The 19,871-nt window shown below is 50.0% G+C and overlaps 9 protein-coding genes across 9 annotated transcripts; 6 read left to right on the top strand and 3 right to left on the bottom strand.

Annotated features, from left to right (window-relative positions):
• Positions 1–68: 68 nt before the first annotated feature.
• Positions 69–1,386, top strand: PENARI_c012G03209 (cyclin family protein; the record flags this gene model as incomplete). Its single annotated transcript, XM_022632855.1, has 2 exons — positions 69–718; positions 780–1,386. The coding sequence occupies 2 exons, from the start codon at positions 69–71 to the stop codon at positions 1,384–1,386; spliced, it is 1,257 nt and encodes a 418-aa protein (XP_022487184.1).
• Positions 1,387–2,091: 705 nt separating this feature from the next.
• Positions 2,092–3,026, bottom strand: PENARI_c012G06782 (uncharacterized protein; the record flags this gene model as incomplete). The annotated part of the gene is made up of 2 exons (XM_022632949.1): positions 2,092–2,508; positions 2,646–3,026. The coding sequence occupies 2 exons, from the start codon at positions 3,024–3,026 to the stop codon at positions 2,092–2,094; spliced, it is 798 nt and encodes a 265-aa protein (XP_022487248.1).
• A 289-nt stretch (positions 3,027–3,315) lies between these two features.
• On the bottom strand, positions 3,316–4,951 carry PENARI_c012G01086 (uncharacterized protein; the record flags this gene model as incomplete). Its single annotated transcript, XM_022632801.1, has 5 exons — positions 3,316–3,386; positions 3,436–4,146; positions 4,241–4,489; positions 4,552–4,797; positions 4,864–4,951. The coding sequence occupies 5 exons, from the start codon at positions 4,949–4,951 to the stop codon at positions 3,316–3,318; spliced, it is 1,365 nt and encodes a 454-aa protein (XP_022487196.1).
• A 3,979-nt stretch (positions 4,952–8,930) lies between these two features.
• Positions 8,931–10,872, top strand: PENARI_c012G12187 (uncharacterized protein; the record flags this gene model as incomplete). Its single annotated transcript, XM_022633072.1, has 5 exons — positions 8,931–9,032; positions 9,086–9,180; positions 9,230–9,859; positions 9,914–10,252; positions 10,326–10,872. 5 exons carry the CDS (start codon positions 8,931–8,933, stop codon positions 10,870–10,872), a joined length of 1,713 nt encoding a protein of 570 aa, XP_022487342.1.
• A 735-nt stretch (positions 10,873–11,607) lies between these two features.
• On the top strand, positions 11,608–13,053 carry PENARI_c012G04993 (putative proline utilization protein PrnX-like; the record flags this gene model as incomplete). Its single annotated transcript, XM_022632900.1, has 1 exon — positions 11,608–13,053. One exon carries the CDS (start codon positions 11,608–11,610, stop codon positions 13,051–13,053), a length of 1,446 nt encoding a protein of 481 aa, XP_022487175.1.
• A 507-nt stretch (positions 13,054–13,560) lies between these two features.
• On the top strand, positions 13,561–15,219 carry PENARI_c012G05287 (GNAT family N-acetyltransferase; the record flags this gene model as incomplete). The annotated part of the gene is made up of 2 exons (XM_022632903.1): positions 13,561–15,041; positions 15,102–15,219. 2 exons carry the CDS (start codon positions 13,561–13,563, stop codon positions 15,217–15,219), a joined length of 1,599 nt encoding a protein of 532 aa, XP_022487365.1.
• A 474-nt stretch (positions 15,220–15,693) lies between these two features.
• PENARI_c012G07524 (pyrroline-5-carboxylate reductase) lies at positions 15,694–16,656 on the top strand (the record flags this gene model as incomplete). Its single annotated transcript, XM_022632967.1, has 2 exons — positions 15,694–15,730; positions 15,788–16,656. The coding sequence occupies 2 exons, from the start codon at positions 15,694–15,696 to the stop codon at positions 16,654–16,656; spliced, it is 906 nt and encodes a 301-aa protein (XP_022487309.1).
• Positions 16,657–16,815: 159 nt separating this feature from the next.
• Positions 16,816–18,081, bottom strand: PENARI_c012G04056 (uncharacterized protein; the record flags this gene model as incomplete). Its single annotated transcript, XM_022632877.1, has 1 exon — positions 16,816–18,081. The coding sequence occupies one exon, from the start codon at positions 18,079–18,081 to the stop codon at positions 16,816–16,818; it is 1,266 nt and encodes a 421-aa protein (XP_022487231.1).
• Positions 18,082–18,827: 746 nt separating this feature from the next.
• PENARI_c012G06594 (uncharacterized protein) lies at positions 18,828–19,709 on the top strand (the record flags this gene model as incomplete). The annotated part of the gene is made up of 1 exon (XM_022632943.1): positions 18,828–19,709. One exon carries the CDS (start codon positions 18,828–18,830, stop codon positions 19,707–19,709), a length of 882 nt encoding a protein of 293 aa, XP_022487241.1.
• Between the last annotated feature and the right edge of the window lie 162 nt (positions 19,710–19,871).

Below are 19,871 nucleotides of genomic sequence, written 5' to 3'. Positions count from 1 at the left end.
ACCTATTCGTCTGCAGTGTGCCGACATATTTAATTACACCCACCTCGACCTCCGCAACCACATACAAAATGGATTCCTTGTCGCTCAACAGAGCAGCTCTCGACGAGTTCGTCACTCAGCGAGTGACACGGGAAATGGTGACGCACCTGGCCCAGCAAGCAGCTCAGGTCATCCGCTGTGAAGCCCATGTGACCAACACTGTCAACCAACATGGACAACCCACGCCTCCATCCACTCCTCCCATGGAAGCTTCCGACCTGCCTGCCCTTCCTTCAATCGAAGCCTTCATCGCGTCACTCGTCGCTCGCTCCCAGGTTCAGGTGCCTACTCTCATGAGCTCCCTGGTATACCTCGGTCGTCTTCGTGCCCGTCTTCCCCCGGTCGCCAAGGGCATGCGCTGCACCGTCCACCGGATCTTCCTCGCCTCGCTCATTCTCGCCGCCAAGAACCTGAATGACTCAAGCCCCAAGAACAAGCATTGGGCCCGATACACCGTGGTGAAGGGGTTCGAGGGCTTCGGCTTCTCCTTGCCGGAAGTCAACCTGATGGAACGCCAACTGCTCTTCCTTCTCGACTGGGATACCCGTGTGACTGAAGAGGATCTTCTCACATACCTCGAGCCCTTTCTGGTTCCCCACCGTCAGCGCCTGATCGCCCTCGAGCGTGAGCGCAAGTCCGAAGAGGAGCACATCCGCAAGCAACAACAACACCGCGAATGGTATGCCCTAGCAATATTTGACAACTTCCCATGGTAACACCCTTGCTGACCGAATCCTCAGGCGCCGTCTTCATGCATCAGCGGACCTGCTGGCCAGCCGCCTGCGTCGCCAAAAGCTCGAAAGCCGTGGTGAGAGCCGCCGCGCAAACGACAATTCACTCCGCCGTCTCCCAAGCCATGTCTCCTGCCCGAGCATGCACAACGCCCACAACACACAGGTCTCCGCTGAACACGATCGTTACAACCCTTACCACCGCCAGCGCGCATCTCCTAACCGACCCAACCGGTCCATTTCCCCGCCCTCAGTTCGCGATGTGCCGGCCCTGTCTCACGCCGAGACCTTCAACTCTCTCTGCTCGCGTTCCTCCAGCCTCGCCCCAAGTTCAAAGGGAACCCCCGCCAGCATCAGCACAGTCTCTTCTCATGGTGGTGCCGATGAAGTGATGCTCACAGACCTCAGCCGCAGCCCATCGTGCGCCTCTTCCCTCAACTATAGCTACGTCAACGTCGCTCCCATCGAGACGAAGCACAAGCACTTTGAGCCCCTCCGCCAGCCTAGCAAGAAGGTAAAGGTCAACAGCCACGCCCACGGTGGCGGTTTTGTTGCTCGCTTCCTCGCTTCCGCCACTAGCTCTTACATGAACGGCCGCGTTGGTCGCTCTCACTAAACCGAGCTGGCCTCGATTCACATTTCCTACTTCTCTATCTACCATATACCGACCTAATCGCCGATGCATCCGCATCTCTCTCCTACATCTCAACGCCATATCGCTTTTATTTATTTTCTCTCTACCTATTGCCGCTTCAAAAGCATTTTCACCCGTCGATACGCCTTGTGCCAATACCCTTCGCTCACATTTGGTTTTATTTGTTTCCTCGTCATCACCTTTCCGCCGCCGTGTGTTTCAGTACTCTATTCTACTAGAGATGAGATGATTCCTCCGCTATTTCTTCTCTCTTGTCTCTTTTCTTTTTCTTCTCTCTCAAAACACTCGTTACATTGCATTGCCCTCGGATCGGTATGGCGTTCATGTGCCCGGTCTCTGTTTTCCAATGGGCATTGTCTCATCTATTGTGGTTTATTATTTCATTATTGTTATCTCATGGATGTTCTCTCCAAGATGTGGATCGGACGGCCTTATTGTTCCCTCCAGATTAGATTCTGCTCTTTATGTATCTTATGGATGTACCTATCTTCTCCGTTTGTATGTCCGACGCGGTGGACACACTGATAATGATACTCATACTCAAATTTCAATTGCCTCCCAAATATTTAGACTTATTGTAATCATAGTCCTTCAACACCGACTCTAGCCTGTATCTCTTCCCTCACATTCGCAGTCAAGTATCCCTCAACCCCTTCCATATCCCCCTCAAACCTTCCCCTTCGCCTCATCCCTCTCTCTAAAAAACTCCCCAATTATCCTCCCAGGCTCCGTTCCCCCATCCCCATTCCCAATCCCATTCCCATCCCTTTCCACCTCAAAAGCCTCCCCAAAAGCCTCTACACCGGCTATAATACCCTGTTCCAAGGAAAGCTCCTCCCATTTAGATATCAAGGCCTTCTGTCTCCGCACCGCAAGCGGCCCATTCTTCTCTAACAAAGTAACCCACTCCTCAACAGCATCATCCAATTCACCATCTTCAACAACCTTCTCGACAAGACCCCATTGTAACGCCTCATCGGCGGATATAGTCTCCCCTAATAGAAGGAGTCGCCTGGCCCGACCCCATCCTATCAGTCCTGGTAGGAGAGCAGCTTCAACAACGGAGGGGATCCCGAGCCGGACCTAATGGTTGTTTGAGAATATTAGTCTATGTATCCAATCCATCTATAAAAAACGCATATAAACCCAGCATCAAAACCATTAAAAAAATAAATTTGACAAACCTCCGGCATCCCGAAAACAGCCCCCCGCCCACAAACCCTAACATCACAAGCCGCAGCTACCTCCAAACCCGCCCCCAGCGCAAACCCATTAACACGCGCAATAACAGGAACAGGACACCGCCTCAATGCAGAGCAGGCCAGGTGGACCTTGGATATGAACCCGCGCGCAGCAGCCGGTGAATCCAACGCGGCTATTTCCCTCAGGTCTGCGCCACCGATGAAGGATTTGGGGCCGGCGCCTGTGAGGATTATGGCTAGGAGATCTTTGTTTGTTTCTGTTATTTCTTTGATGGTTGGTGGGAGTTGGGTTAGGAGGGTGGTGTTTAGGGCGTTTTGTTTTGTAGGCCGGGTTATCGTTATTTTTGCTAGGGTACCTGTTTTGCGGCGGGTTAGGGTTGTTAGGATTTTGGAGGTCATTTTTGGGTGTATTTATTGGGGTTGGTTTTGTTGAAATGTTGTGTTTAGGAGCGTTTGATGTCTTTTTGGATGTTGTCTTTTGTAGTTCGCGTAGACCGAAAAGCACCGAGGCGAGTGCGGGGAAAGCTCGTCACATAGATCCTCGGATGGAAATTGCATTGAAGATGTGGAGGCAGAGAAAGATAGAGAGATAAATGGTATTCTAGCAATTTGTTTCGTGATTATATTAACATGGTGGCATAAGAGTTTGAACAAGATATCACATTTGTGCTATCATCATGAACCGTCTTTATACATTTGCGATTTTCCTCTTTGGAAGGCAAGTATATGCAACAATGCAGGTGAAAGCAGACAATGAAGCTATAAGAAGTTAGCATGGAGCAGAGAATCGATAACTGAACTTGCTTACCAATAACGCAATTCATTACGTAGTAACCAAATTTCTCATTGAGCGTCCCAGCCAGGACAGGTCCAGCACAAGATCCCAATACATAAGTGATACCAGATAGAGCAAGGGCTCGCGACTTACCACCACCAGGACCAAATGCCCCAGGGTGTTCCTTTGCCAGCTCTTTGGCAGCCATTGTAGCTTCAATGGCTCCTGCTGCGTTCAAAAACGAGGAGTTGAATCCAATCAAAACCATGGCTAACACATACAGAGCAGGTCCCCGGCTCTCGGTGTCTGCCCAGGAAAACAGCCCACTGCCTGGAATGCCCAAAAGCCAGATTAACGGAGTCAATATGGCGTATCCATAAACAGTTGGTATCCGTGTCCCTATCCGGTCTTTTAACCAGCCCACAAATGGAGACATCATGAGACGGGGAGCTTGTAGGGCTGCGAACGTAAGCCCAGTTTGCATGCCACCCCATTGAAATGCATCACGGACATGTAGTGTGACTGTGGTATTAAATGCAGTGAATATGACACCAAACATGAAACCGCACCACAGGCCGGCACAGAAGTTGGGCTTGCTGAAAATGCATTTATAGAAGTTTGGCATCGCCTTAGGAGGATCCTGGGACTTGGGACCATCATAATGGTCGGAGATGCGCTGGGTAGAGAGAAGGGGCGAGTGCTCAGAAGGTGAGTCTTGTTTAATCGCAGGGTCTCTAGTAGTATCTTCAAAGTAGCATGTTAGAATCCAATAGACATTCAGCGATCGGAAATAACATGCCTCTTTTCTCCAAGGAACTCTTCTCCACCATCAACAGACGAAAAGCTATATCGACACCGATGATCGCAAAGGCCAAGGCCCATGCCACCCAGTACCCTGCCAGCTGGAACAAAACACCAGATAACATGGGGCCAGTGGAGCTACCCAGCGAGTTTGCCACAGATACCGCAGAATAGACTTTCGCTGTATGTTGAATCGGAACTACATCTGCTAATGTCGAGAATCCCACGACCCACATGATACTATTTGCGAAAGCCTGCACGAACCGACTGATGAACAGCACAGCCACTGTGTAGTGTGATTAGCTTCAAAATAAAACTTCTGCATAGAACTGAGCAATTTATACATACAAGACGACGAGAATGCAGTCGCAATAGTACTACCAAGGGCGATCACCAGCGCGGACATAAACCATTTGCGCTTCGAAGTAGACTGATCTGCAAAATGTGCTAACGGCAATCGAATACACACACTGATAGCTGCATTCTCAAACAATAACCAGGTAGTCATGCTCTGTGTGCGGGAGGGGTCTAAGCTGATTCGGTCTTCGAGCATATATGGAAGGATGGGGACAATGAAGCTGGCTAGAAAAGTATCTGTTGTATGACGTAAATTGTTAGCCTAGGAATCTTCAGTTCAGAATCAGTGAAGAGAGGCAATACCCGTGAAGAGTGCCACGACCATTGTTGTGACGATAAACCACGCTGATGACCGCCAGCGAAGGCCCCACACTGAATCCATAGAAGGCATAGTCATGCCCCCAAATAAGGCAAATGAAATTACCAACTTTGGTTGAGAAAAAGTTTCCGAAGTCTTTTTTGAATTTGTTGGAGACTGAAATCGTTTTGAATGAGGAGAAAAAGAAACAACACACCATTGCCTCCTTGCATGCATTTAGTCAATAGTGTCTGGGGACGCTGCAACAACCTTGAACATCACAATTGTGATCGTCAAATAGGGGTTATCAGTTGTACAGTGGTATCACAACTATATATACGCATTCTCATTATTTCTCAGCCCCAAATACTGGGAAACACCAGGCTACAATACCTTCCTGACCAACCAAGTCAAATATACGATAAGGGTAATGCATATCAAGCGGAAGCTGCTGCCTGCAGTAAGCATACAATCATCAGGGTATAGTTTAGTCTGCGGGTAGCTGAGGTGTTTAGCGAGTGAGGAACCGAGTACTCCCATCGAAGCTTCGATTAATTCTCTTGCCGGAATATGACTTACTGTCGCCTCCAGTTACAATGCAATCGCTACGTTCACAGAGCGACGCGTTGACGTATAATGAGATTATTTCCTTTGAAATACCTAATATAAGCGCAGGATGCGTAGAAGACGAAGCTGAGGATGTTGTCTATTTAGCAATGATACTTCATGACCTCATTTTTTTCGACACCGTATGGAGTAATCTGTTGCTTCGTTACATGATCCATACAAAGCTTAGTTTTATTGTGGCCATCTTCCCATGCTTCGAAGGCTGACTGACATATTTCTTCTAATCGAGGGGGCACGTTCCAACAATTGCGTTGAAAAGTTTGTTATGTTTTCTACCCGAGAATATCTTGCAGTCTTTGCATGTCCAATCTAGAAACTTGTCCTTTTTGGTCATCTTCTGGTGTGTGCAAAGCTCTTTACTGTCTTGATCGGACCACCAGAACATATCATCGCCTCCCTATATGCGTCATTGGCAGTAGCTTTGGTACAAGTTTGGATATCTGTCTTGGGATCCAATGATCTGGCATCGAGAGGAGTAGCTGCCGCATTGATAGCAATGGCGAAGATGATCAAGGAAACGCTCCAAAATTGTACCATTGTAACGGCAACGCGGTGGAGGCTGCTTTCTTGTACTCGAAGATCCGAAAGACGAGCAGATGAAAGGTCAAAGGAACGATTGATGTAGTTTGCCGAGATTCAGATCGAAGGAGCAGATTGGGACTATAATCACCTGTAGGTAACCGAGTATCTCAGGCGAGGAAACGCGAGCAATTTACATGTAAGCAATGTAAGATAATCCAAAAGAATGATCTAATCTTGAGGAATCAAACGACACCACAGATGAGCAGCCCTTGCAGTGCTTGTACTGCAGTATAACATGCTTGAAAATATAATTCGCAAGTAGTATAGCACCTTGTCCATTCAGTCGCCATGGTGGGATCCCCATTTCCAGATTGCTTTCTTCATCCAGCGCTGCTTAAGATTCACCTATTTTTCAATGATGTAAACGCTGGTTTCAGTGCTGATGAATCTCCGGAGAAGATCAATCATGGGTTGGACATGTACTTGGGTAGAGGTGGGCAACTCCCAACACTTCAAGTTGTGGAAAAGGTAGTTCATCTGACAAGAGGCATCCCAAAATAGTATACTAAAGAAACAGTGTAGGCAAAAAAGCCACTTGCTCTTGATGGAGATTCGACTCATGGGTATCTACCCACGCATGCCAATGTTGCATTCATTCACCACATCCAAAAAATTGATATTTGGGGAGACTCAGGCACATCGTCTCATTCTACCAGATCGGCCACCCTGTCCATACTATTGATGAACCAGGTCCTCGCTTTGCCTCGGTACAACCAGTTTCAGGAACGGGTGCCAACTATTTAGGTGCTCAGATTCTGGACAAACACCTCAAACCCCGGCGTATCTGGATCCCAGATGCGATATCAGGTAAACATAAATTTATCTGGGACATGATAAGCGAGTCAATGGACAAGGAATGAGGCCTCTGCATGTTTGGGTGTATTCGTATCATAACAAAGAGACTCATTTTTTGGAACTTGACGGCACGATGCGCGCCCTTGAAGAGGCTGAGGCGGATGACGTTCTTTTGCTCCATGCCTGCGCGCATAATTCTACGGAGAAGGGGGCAGTGGAAGGCCGTATCGAACTTGTGTTCCCATAAAAGGCTGTTTCCACTTTTTGACCTGGCATAGTATGCCACCCATTCCCAACCTCATGTTCACTTCACAACAAAAAACGCACAGACGAGAATTAATCTCTCGCAACTGGGTCACTCGACGCATGGGCGATTCGCCACTTTGTCGACAGCAACCTCGAGCTATGTGCTGCGCAATTCTTTTCTAAAAACAAGTCGCTATATGGTGAGTGCGCCGGCACATTTCACCTTGTTACGGGCACTGAAAACGTGTGGAGCCTCGGGTGAGCGGAGTTATATTGACAAGCAGGTAAGGGAAACCGCGCGCGCCCCCTCACAACCCCCGGGCACTAAACTTGAGGGTTTCATTTACCCTTAAACCTTGCTTTGACAGGTTGGCATGTTTGCTTGCACCTTGTTGACCGAGAGGCACACTATCCTTGGATGCATCATAACCATCGATAGAAAGGACACCCCGACAGAGAAGACCGCAGCTATGCAGCCAGCTACCCCATATCCGGACAATTCCCGCAATATCCTTTCGGTCAAGGATGTACAGAGCACGTAACGCATATGGAATATTGCGTCGAGGGTCTTACACAGACCGCTTTTTACGCGCATATATCAGCGGTGTAGAATGTGCCATCCCACTTGGAACTTTATTCTTGCTGTTCGCCATCGTAGTGGGTGAGATGTGTCAATACCCTTGACGATATGACCTGCACTAGCCAAAGCTAGGTCCAAATACTGCCCCGTTCTGCAACCAAGATCTAATGCATCCGAATTTGGGTGACTTGGTTAATGACGTGGTTTCGTGGGGGTTGGTAGGTATACACAGTGCAAGTGCATATTTGCAGCTTGTGAGCAGTGGGTTGTAGAAGCCACATGGGTAAGCCGCATGGCTACGAGGCCCCATAGGAGGCGCAGCTGTAATTGTACCTACTGGCAATCATCTTGATTGTTCCTGGGATCCGAGTGTATCGTGAGTTGTTAAACTAGTAGAGCTGTACGTCCTTCACACGCCAGGGCATCTTTATTTATATTCTGCCTTCCGTTGACGCTCAACTCATGTCAATTAGTTGTTGTTTGGGAGATCAACGTGCGCAAGTCAAGGCAACCTTGGAAGCTGCAGGGGACACGTAACCTAAGTATAACCCCTACAATGCAGCAAGTCAAGGTTTTTATCGGATTATGTAATATTATAGCCCATTTTAAGACACTGTTCATGAGGCTTCAAACAGTCACGTAACCAAAGTGAGGGATTCCACTGTTGCATAGCCGACCCAACAAACTGGCCATGGTATAGGCAAAATATAGAGCAGGTACATGTCAATTACCTAAAGGATTGACCAAGCCGATCTCTATTCGGTGATACATCAGGCGGCTAGCTGAATCTTGCAGATGATCAATATACTACCATGCGTATTACACAGAGTATACCCCGCAGAGACTGCAGGCCCCAGCTCCCCTGCAGGTGCTGCAGATTACGATCTCGCCATATGCACACTAATGCGGGTATTCCCGTACTAGCTTCAAACCAGATCTTCGATCCAATCGATCTTCCTAGCACGCGGCATGGCGTCTGCAGCCAAAGGCCGAGAAATGCACTGTGAGGGCCAATAGTTGACACCCGTGCAAAGAGATCAAAATTTTACCTAATAGGTACTTGTAATGACTCGAACTTTGGTCTTTTGGAGGTTTGGCACTGCAGCCCAGTTTCTTGTGACATTCTCAACTGTGCATATGCTAGGGAGTATATAATATGTCTTGTTCTCAGATGATGGGTCTCCTTTCTCCCATTTTCCTATTTCTGATCAACAAGCAGACCCGAAATACAAATAGTGCAACATGGGAGATATTGGTCAGACCTCAGAGCGTTGGTTACCCCCAAAGACACCCCAGTCATTCCCATTGGGTAAAAGCAACATCTACCCGTCAGGCGAGCAACATGTAAGTATCCCTATAGTGGTCCCAAGAGGAGATCCAAGAGCTCACCAACCCAGGGAGTGAGCGTTTCTTTGCCTACATGGGACTCTGTAATTGGACTTTCCCGAAAGGAGGACTGGGTTCTGAATAACCTGGAATGCAGCTATCCTCGGTATGCCATGTATTGACAAGATAAAGAATCGAACTAACGAAATATTTAGATTTTATATTAACAAACCAGTTCGAGAACTCTCATCTGCTGTTCTCCGACGGCTTCTTGTCTCGGATAACAGTGTGCGTTCCATGGTATTTGCCTCTGCTACCGCTGCACGAAGATGCCTCGCAGCCCTGAGAACCTCTAGGACCCATGTCGAGAATCCGACGGTCTTCGAGGTCGCTCGCTTCTTCATGCCTCTAGAGTCATTCCAAGGTGCTACAGCATGTCACTGGGCGAATTTCTCCGCCGTTCTTTTCCCATTTGAGTTATTGAAAGAAGCAATGGCATTTTGGAGAGACACTGGTAGTGGATTATCTACTCGGCATGCTGAGTTCTGCCTAGGTGAACTGGACTATCTTGATTGTGATTCGGACAACCCAGAATTCCGCAGTCCAGCTCCCCTGAAAAGAGATCATCGCCGCATCCCCCAATCACTGGCTTGTGTTCAAAGCGCAGCTTCCAGTGCCCCTGAACTACGGTCCATTCTTGCAAAGCTGGCTACCTCTGACAGGCCAGGTGAGCCGGATGTGCATGCAGATGATGTATTCCTCTATCCAAGCGGAATGAATGCCATATTCTCACTGTCTGATAGTCTATCCTCGATAACTCCTAACTCGAATGTGGCGGCTTTTGGGTACGATTATCCTATGTTCCCCCCGAAGATTATATACTAACAAAGTATCTACAGATGGCTGTACCCAGAAACAGTCGAAGTCCTCCGAGGCGGTTCCTGGAAAACTTGCCTGTCTTACAAATTCGGAACAGAGGAAGAACTAGACCAACTAGAGGAAACACTCAAATCCGGTCAACAGATCAAAGCTCTATTTTGCGAATTACCCAGCAACATCCTCCTCTGCTCGCCAAATCTCCCTCGAATCCGTACTCTCGCCGATAAATACGATTTCATCGTAGCCTGCGATGATACGGTCGCAGGTTTCGTTAACCTAGATGCGATTTCCTATGTTGATGTCATGGTATCGAGTCTTACGAAGACATTCAGTGGGACGTCTAATGTCACAGGAGGAAGGTGAGACCCAGTCGCACATTTCCTCAAACGTATACATACATGGATGCACAAGTGAAAGCTAACATTGACCCAGCCTCGTCATAAACCCCAACTCCCGTCACAGGGACACAATAAAAATCGCTCTCTCAACCAAACACGAAGAAACATTCTTTCCACTGGACATCTTCACACTAAGCGAAAACTGCCAAAACATGGCCTGGCGTGTGAAACAATGCAACGCAAATACACTCCCGCTGGTGGACCTCCTCAACAAACACAAATCCATCGCAACAGTCCACCATCCATCCATAGCACCGACAGCATCAGTATACGAAAGTCTCCGACGGAAAGGTGGAGGCTACGGTAACGTGCTGAGTATAATCTTCCACAACCCGGCCAGCGCGGAGCATTTTTATAATGTGCTAGATGTGTGCAAGGGGTCGAGCTTTGGGACGAATTTTACGCTGGTTATTCCTTATGTTCAGTTGGCGAATTATTGGAACCGGGAGAAGGTTCCTAAGTATGGGGTGCCGCAGCATATTTTGCGGATGAGTGTTGGGTTGGAGGATTGTGAGCAATTAGTTAATACTGTTGCCAAGGCGTTGAAGGAGGTGGATGTTTTTGAGGGTAATCCTGTTTAGCTGGTATATATTGGTAATAATTTTTTTTCGGCTATACTTCGATGCGGAATATTGGTGCATCCTCGGCTCCGGGTGTTGGTTAAGGTCTTTTTCATCTCTTCACACAGTACTAAGTATCGGTTTTCCTGCGCATGTGTAGCAATCAAGCTTGTCACTCAATATCCTGTTGTTTGTAAATAGAATGTGTTGATGTAGACGTATAGGTTAGTACCACTAATAGCCCGTGATGCAGCCCTATGTCTATCAGATTGTGGCCTCAGGCCGTACTATACACGAATTTCCGCATTGGGCTTGGCTTCAATTGCCGAATGCGGCAGGGATCTCCGGTTGCGATAGTCCTCAACTTTGCCTTTGCCTCTCTCGGGCACAGACCTGACATTCAATCTACTTGTACTTCATACCCTTAATAAGTTTCTCTTGTAATTTGCACTGCTGTCCCAACGTCCAGTGAACAGGCACTGATGCATCGTCCCTGCTGATCACCCCGCTCCTCCCCACCTCACAGTCGCGGCTGTCGTCATCTCCGAGACGGCCAATTTCGCTGCCTCTGAACGCCCGACCTATTTTAAATCTGGGTCCCACGCCATTTTTTGTGGCGCGGGGCACCAAATCGAACAGGTCTTGCGTGGTTGTTTCACTCTTATCTTGGCACCTGACTGACTGGAAACTGGAACTCTTATCACAGATTACTTTTCTTCCTCTTTCAACCTTCCTCTTCCCTCTCAACCCGCTCTCATGCCTCTCACTGTCCTCTCCCGGTCGCAGCTTCGCACTCTGCTGCACTCCCTCTCCCGCGACGAAGTCGTCGATCTACAGCGCAACCTGGCCGAAGCCCTACGCGAATACTCCAGCGGATCCCAAGATAAGGGTTGCTCGGCGGCTTACCAGCCCCAGAGAACTGCTATCACCCGTCACAATGGCTGTACAACACTCTTCATGCCCGCTAGCACGGGCAATACAATTGGCATCAAAATGATTTCCCTGCAGGACGGGGCTGTTGCCGGTTGTGCTGTTGAACGCGGCGCCATAGAAGCCCAGGAACTAGAGCAGGCCTTGTCCCGGAAGCGGGGTTCCTTCCGTAACTCGGTGGCCTCGCTTTCCTCTGATCTGAGTGACTTGTCTGTCGGCTCTTCCCAAGAGGACAAGGAAGACCAGGAGGATGACGACAACTCAGTCAGCCCTTCTGTCACTACCGGAAGCAGCGCGGACAGCTCTACCCTTCTCACTGGATGTGTCAACCAACAAAATGTGACCGGCAGCATTTCCACAACGCATGGCGCTTGGCCGGGCGCAGGCACTCGTGACACATCGCCTCGCGGCAGTGTGACGCTGCTGGACGGCGAAAGTCTGCCTTTTGCCTTGATCAACGCTCATGAATTGACAGCGTTCCGCACGGCCTTGGCCTCGCTGATGATGTTCAACAAGCGCAAGAAGGTGCGCACCCTTCTGGTGTTCGGCGCAGGTACTCAAGCCTATTGGCACATCCGCTTGGCACTTGTTCTCCGCGGCGAGGACATTCGTCGAGTGTACATTGTGAACCGTTCCTTTGACCGTGCCGCCGAGGTTTTGCGTGACATCTACTCGCCTGAAAACGCCGAATGGCGCCGAGACATCAAGTTCTCAGCAATGAGTAGCGAGTTCGGCGAGTACGGCCGTATATTGAAGGAGCATGTGCGCAAGGCCGACGCGATCTTCTGCTGCACTCCCTCTACTGAGCCGCTCTTCCCTGCGGAGTTCCTCACTTCGCGCGAGGGCCGCCAAAAGGGCCGCTTGATCTGTGCGATTGGGTCCTACAAAGCTCACATGACCGAGATTCACCCTGATATCCTCCGGGACGAGGTCAATGTGCAGCCGCCGCATCGCCACTTCCACAAGCACATCCACCGCAGTGGTGTGATCGTAGTTGACAGTCTCGACGCGGCCGTCAAGGAAGCGGGTGAGATCATCCAAGCCGGAATCAAACCGAACCAAGTGGTTGAACTGGGTGAATTGCTTATGGTCCGTGATGCTACGCGGCAGGCCGAGACCGTGGATGAGGAGAAGAGCTTGCGCGAGTGGTCGCAACGCGGCAATGTGATCTACAAATCGGTTGGTCTTGGATTGATGGATCTGGTCACCGGCGGAGATTTGGTGCGCTTGGCGCGGGAGCGGAAGCTGGGAACCACAGTGGAGGACTTTTAATGTGTAGAATACCCTTTGCATGTTTATTGCTTCATGTTTATTGGTCATAGAGAGTGGTCTGCCAAGAACTCTCAAGCCGGAGGGAGAATAGCGCCCAAGCTATCTAGAAAATGAAATGGAAAAATACGAAAAAAACCCACAAAACTGGGAAATAGCAAAATAGCCCAATAGAATAGCATTGAATGAGGGTAGAAATGAGTAAGTTAACATAGTGAAAAATACTTAAGATATGAGGCGGAGCCCCGTGTGGGCCGATGCTATGCGTCATCCAAGTCCAAGGTCGGACAAAGTTGACTACGACTGTGGACTGTGACTGTGGACTGTTATTCTCCCCTCCCACTCTCCTTATTCACATTACGAATTCAATCCTTAGTACTGGAGAGTGATCATCAGCTTTTTCCCTGTCAATCCCCGTAAGTGAGGGGCCAAAGCCAAAGGGATAAAAAGTCACCGTCAACCTTTTCCGTGTTCCTAAACTTTTTCTCTTTCTCTCCGAATCACCTCGCCATGCGATACACCACCTGCAACTTGCCCAATGGCCTTACCTTCACTGTCTCGCCAGTCTTTGGTGGGGTAACATTCAAATCCACCGACTTCAACGTCCAACAGAACCCCACCTTTCCACCGGGCTGGACGATTATCATACACACTGAAAAGCCCAAAGATGCTGTCAAACCTCCCCCAAGCTCAGACAGTGAGCGCGTTAATGATGACGATAACATTACGCGCTTCACCATCCCCACCTTGGACCGCGATTCGCTCTACATCTCGTATATAGTCAACCCGCCCTCTAGTGAATTCAAACCGGTCTCGTCGCCCACGCGCCAGATTGCCATGATGCTGTGGGCGACCATGTGGTGGTATTTCCACGAACCTGAGCCAGATCTGCACCTCGAGACGACGGCGTCAAGCTTGACGCCCCACGGTGGACGGCCAAAGGGCGAATGGCGCATTAATATCAAGCGCGAGGGCATCTTCAAAGGCCGGAACTTGCTCCAGAAGCTCGAGCGAATGGGTTTAATAGCCACCGAGGACTCCTCGGTAGGTCTGCAGCCGATTGAAACGAGGGACTCAAGCAGCTGGTCCAACATGTTCGTCAGCCGCCGGAGCTTCTGGCAGCTCGATCCGCGTCTTTTCCTCTTTACTCTGACGCCACGCGCCGCCGCCCCTCCATCTCCGTCGCTGTCACCATACCACTCACGACAAGCATCCCCAACCCCGGACGGCGTGTCATGCTCAACAACACTAGGGCCAACAGAGGCAACATTCCACACAGCCAATGTAGGCTCGTTTACCTCCGCAGGCCCCTTCAATTCAGGAAGCCACCTGCCAACATACTACCCGCCCGCCCCAACCCAATACACCTTCACGCACGGCGTGCGGCATCCCGTGCGCCCGAAACCACCGCACCAGGGCGAGGTCTTCTACGTACGGTACATCCCAAGCGTGAGCCAGTACCTCTCATTCCGAATCCCATTTGTGCCCATGACAAAACAAAATTCGATCCCGGGCTCGAGCAGTGGCGGTGGCAGTGGGAGTGGTAGTCGACCTGGAACACCGGTTACATCCGCTGTCACGAGTATCGAGCAGCATCTCTGCGAGAATGTCTCCTCAGATGTGGATACCTTGCACAGATGGATGAATGTCCCGCGCGTAGAGGCGATGTGGTCAGAAGGCGGACCGAAAGCTGCACAGGAGAAATTCCTACTTGCGAATTTGACGAGCCGGCATAAATTCCCTGTTATTGGATGCTGGGACGGGAAGCCATTTGGTTATTTCGAGATCTATTGGGTGAAGGAGGATCCGCTGGGCAGGTTGCTGGACCGGGTTGATAACTATGATCGGGGTATTCATCTGCTTGTTGGCGAGCAGGAGTTCCGTGGTGCGCATCGGGTTGCCATTTGGTTGAGTGCTTTGGTGCATCATTGTTTCCTGGCTGATATGCGCACCGAGGCTGTTGTTTTGGAGCCCAGGGTTGATAATCTCAAGTATGTTTCCCTCCCCCCTCTCCCCCCACCTTCCTATTCGCATACTGACATCTCTTACAGACTCATCAATTACCTACAGGAAGCTGGCTTCTATAAAGAAGGTGAGGTTAGCTTCCCGCATAAGCAGTCTGCTGTTATGAAGATTAAGCGCGAGTTCTGGGAAGCGCCTGTTCTTTAGATCGTCGCTTTAATGAGACAATTACAAGTAACGAATAATCAGCAGTTTTTGTCTGCATCTATCTTCTTGCCAGTACTTCACTTGATCACAATGGACATCTTAGATATTTGGATTGCTAATGACTGCTGGTGATAGTATGGAGTACTACCAGTAGAAGAAACAAATCCATGTATACATTTGGTAGGGGTATAACATGCCTGGGGGTAGTGATAATACCAGGGCCCCTGTCTTTCAAGTCTCAGCATCTCTCCTAACCCCTTTCAAACAGCTGTAACCCTATAATAAATCCCTTCCTACGTATAACGTCGGCTACGGATATAAATCGAAACATCGGCATCAACCACCGAACTCCTCGGGAGCCACACCCGAGATCCATGACTCAAAAGATATACAAACCAAACCCCTCCCCCAAATCTCCAATTGTCCCTCAAATCACCCGAAAACACCTACTACAAACCTAAAAGACCAAGAACAATGCCCACAGAGCAAACCCTCGGCTTCATCGGATGCGGTAAGTAACCACACCAATCTATACACACCAACCCAACATAAATCTAACAAACCACAGGAAACATGGGCGGAGCCGTCCTAAACGGCATCCTAACCTCCGCATTCCCAGCCAACAGTCAACAACAAGACGTCTCGACAAGACCACCAATAACCAACTTCAAAGCGTGCACAAAAACCGCCTCATCAGCCCAACGGCTGCAATCCACAATCCCCAGCCACAACACAAACCAAGTAGATATCCTCTCAGGAGAAAACGTGCGCACAATGCAAGACTCAAATGTCATCATCCTAGGCTGCAAACCGTTCATGGCGGAAGAAGTCCTAGGCGCCAAGGGCGTGCGGGAAGCGCTAGCTGGGAAATTGGTTATCAGCATGCTGGCCGGACAAAGTGTTGAGAGGTTGCTGGGGATTATCAGAAGCTCTGCCACTGAAAATGGAACTGAGACTGGGACGGTTGATCCGATAATCATGAAAGCAATCCCGAATATGGGCGCGCAATTTCGTGAATCGATGACTATCCTCGAAGAACCGGGTGTGAATGTCCCTGCTTCGATGATTGAGACGACGGAGTGGATTTTCAAACAGGTTGGTACGATTAAATACCTACCGGCCAGTTTGACGGGGCTGGGGACAGTCCTTGTTGGAGCGACGTTGGCGGCGTTGACGCTTCCCATCGAGGGATTACTGGATGGGTGTGTGGCGGAGGGATTGAAACGGGGCGATGCGATGGAGATTGTGTTGCAGGGGATTCGGGGGCTTTCTGCTTCGTTGGAGGCTGGGACGCATCCAGCTGTGTTGAGGGAGAGTATTTCTTCGCCGAGGGGGTGTACTATTCAGGCGCTTTTGAGTCTTGAGAGATCTGGGGCTCGGAGTGATTTTGCTGAGGCTATGGTTGCCGGGAACAAGCATTTGAGGGAGAAGATGTAAGGGATGGAGATGAGCATTAACGTTAGATTGCATTGGTATGTTAAATATGAAAGAATATACAGCCAGTGTATACAGTGTGTGAACAGTGCCCCGAGGGCTATATAATATCATCTGCACTTGAACTCGAACTCCATATCCATTTGTACCGTTTCCAATTGTTCATCCCCAAATATCATCATCACCCTTGACTAAATCATCCTCGTTCAATACTTGAAGGCCATTGCTGCGCTCTTCTCGCTTGCGCTGGCGCTTAGTCACTGTGCGTCCTGGTGTGAAGGGGGTTACAGGAGTGAAGGGCATGTATGGGCTGTATGGTGTGGCCATGCCGGTGACCGGGCCCGCCCGGGTCTTCATGGGCCGTTCCAAGATGGTAGTCTTGGTTGCCGGAGCACTTTGCGGTGGGTAAGCCTCACGGAAAGGAAGAGATGATGAAGGCGACGCCGTAGCTAAGCTCAGAGGCGCAGGTGCTGGTGCACGAGCACGCCCAGGGGCAGGCTTGATTGGACTGAGCATTGGCTGTTGGGCCACAGGCTGTTGGCTCGCCGGGTGCTGTCTGGGCACCACTGGTGGAGGACCGGGATTATAGATCCGCGGCGAGAGGGGCGGGTTATCAAACTCATAGGCTCGGGGTGTAGCCGCAGCCGGCGAAGCCATTGGGGATGATATGGCCATTTTGCGGAGGGCCAGACGTGGGGAGCGCACCTTGCTCGGGTCTGGATTCGCGCGGGAGCCCGAGTTGAAGAGCTTTGACAGGCGGGAACTGTTGAATCCCTTGGTCGGGGATTTCAACGGCGCCAGAGAGTTGTCAGAGCCATGGGAGCCACGATCTGTGAATGGATTTGTGAGCTGGCTGTCCGGGGACTGGGCATAGAACTCTGGTTCCTTCCCGGACACATCGGGGGCTGAGGCCTTTTGGGCATCGTGCTCCATGACAGCAGCATACAGCATCTCCATCTCATCCTGGGCTCGTTGCCGGTCGGTGGCGACGATAGACTCGTCGACGGTCAACATGCTGCCGTTGACAGAAGGTTGAGAAGGTTTGGTATTCCTGTTCAATGAACCCCAGGACTTGAACCCACTTGATTTGGGACTGGGAAGGTTGTGTGACATAGGAGAAACTGGGCTGGGATCCATGCTGACAGGCGGTCTGGCTGGCTTCAGCATCTCCATATGCAGTGTGTAGTTGGAGGACTGGACTGTCCGACGTAGACGACGTCCGACAAACAGAAGCAGAGCTAGGATGACAGCAACGAAGATCACGTAGGCGCCAGCAATACTCCCAATCTGAATTGCGAGGAGTGGTTTGTCCACGATGCGAGGAGCATCCGGTTGGGCACGTTGGATCTTTTGAGCCCCGAAGACCGGGGTGATATGGAGGGTTAGAAAAGACACACGCAAAAAGAAGGCAACCGGGGAGGGAGTCATTTCCGGCGCCTGTGTGATTTATAAGAGAGGAGAGAAAAGGGAACAAAATTATGAGCAGGTGCAGTCACTTTTGATCGACATGTCGAAGCAGCAGACGAATCTCACTCGAGAGATAGAGGTGATACATGTTCCAGAGGTGATGGGGGCGGCAGGGGAGGGGTTTCGTATAAGAGAAGCTTATAGGATGTGACGAAGTGAAGAGTCGTCCAGAATTGTCGAGTTTGCGCCTGTCGTTGGTCGCAAATACGCGCCCTCATGCACGATCGTCACTTGGCGGCGGCCACTCACAGAGCAGCTGAGGGGCTTGGCGAAGATCAGGTGAGCTCTATACTTCACCTCTATCAACATCGTCTATTAACATCATCAACATTCAGGGCTTCATTTCAGATCTCATAAAAATATTTCCGTCTGCGCAGTGAATACCGACATGTCGAATGCTAACGGAGTCACTTCACTAGTCTGGGAAGCTATTTCCCAGCTGTAGCCCATCTCAACTCATTTAAGTGAGCTGAACAGCCCTAAAAGATCAATGTTTCTTGCGAGATGATGCGAAGTGACGTTGTCGTCCATGAGGGAGTCGGCCGCGAAAGGTTCCTTCTCTCTTCGTCACTCCTTCTCCGTCATCATTTCACTCCTCGCATCTCTCATCACATTTCATACCACTATCTATCACCGTCATCGCTATACGACGTTGTTCCATTGCAATCCATTACAACTCATTTCTCTCTCCATCAATCGCCCGCTGAATGGGTGCCAAGATCTCCGCTGTGCACGGCGTAAAGTCAGACCACTTTTATGACCAGGGCAATGCGATAAACGAAATCTGGGTTGGAGACGTCGAAATCATATCCCGCCTCCCCTTCGGAGACTCAGACCTCGAGCAAGCCGGCTGGCCAGCAGGAGGGTGGCCCAAAATACCCTGGCATCAATTTGTCATTCCAATGCGTAAACGAGACGACATGCCCGAATCGTTCCTCGGGATATCTCCCCCTCCAGCAGTTGACAATTGGCTGCCGACGCATGGGTATCTTCGAATATACACGAGAATTGATTGGTGCCTTGCATACGCACTGGGTTCCTTTCTCCTGCTCATCGGCTTTGGGCTTTACTTGATCTTCGTATTCAATATCGTTTGTGCCTTCCATGTACGTCGGGGTTACAATGCTGTGCCCAAGCAGCAACGAAATCTGACTGTTATGGGCGTTGTGTACCGACGTTCAATCCGCCGCCATGTCATGTATGCCTTCTTAAAGTTGGCGTTCAGTGCGCTCTTCGTCGTCTTGGGGATTCCGGGCGTTGTGGCAGGAATGCAGCGGTTTAATGCTGGCATGTACGTCTTTATAAACGCGACTGTCATCTGTCTGGGCTTCCCGGCTATGTCAATTCTGTTCGTCCTTTACTTGATGTACTGGTCGAGACGGCGATCCAGTGCTGTGGATAAGGAGGCCGTGGGAACTCCAAGGAATGCTGTGTTTTCTCGGGCTATGAGTAATCCTGAGTTTACTGAGGCAATGAGGGCTTGCGGCGTGGATTTGGTCTTCCTGCATAGCCTCATTGAAGCTCTGGGGTCTGACGACTCCAGGTTCGTCATCGTGCAGACCGATGTGCATGCCAATGGGGCTGTGTGAAGAGTTTGTGTTGAAAATTTGACATCGCATGGATGGACTTTTTTTGCTTTAGTCACATCATTATCTTGAGCCATTAGTCTTGGGGCCACACCCCAAGACCTTGCTGTATCAATCAGCCCGAATAACTCTCGCTCAAAGAAATATGAGGAGAGTAGATCAATC

The sequence above is a fragment of the Penicillium arizonense genome (genome assembly GCF_001773325.1).
Source record: "Penicillium arizonense strain CBS 141311 chromosome Unknown PENARI_contig012, whole genome shotgun sequence".
In the NCBI taxonomy this organism is placed as follows: Eukaryota; Fungi; Ascomycota; class Eurotiomycetes; order Eurotiales; family Aspergillaceae; genus Penicillium; species Penicillium arizonense.
This window is presented reverse-complemented; position numbering and strand designations above follow the sequence as displayed.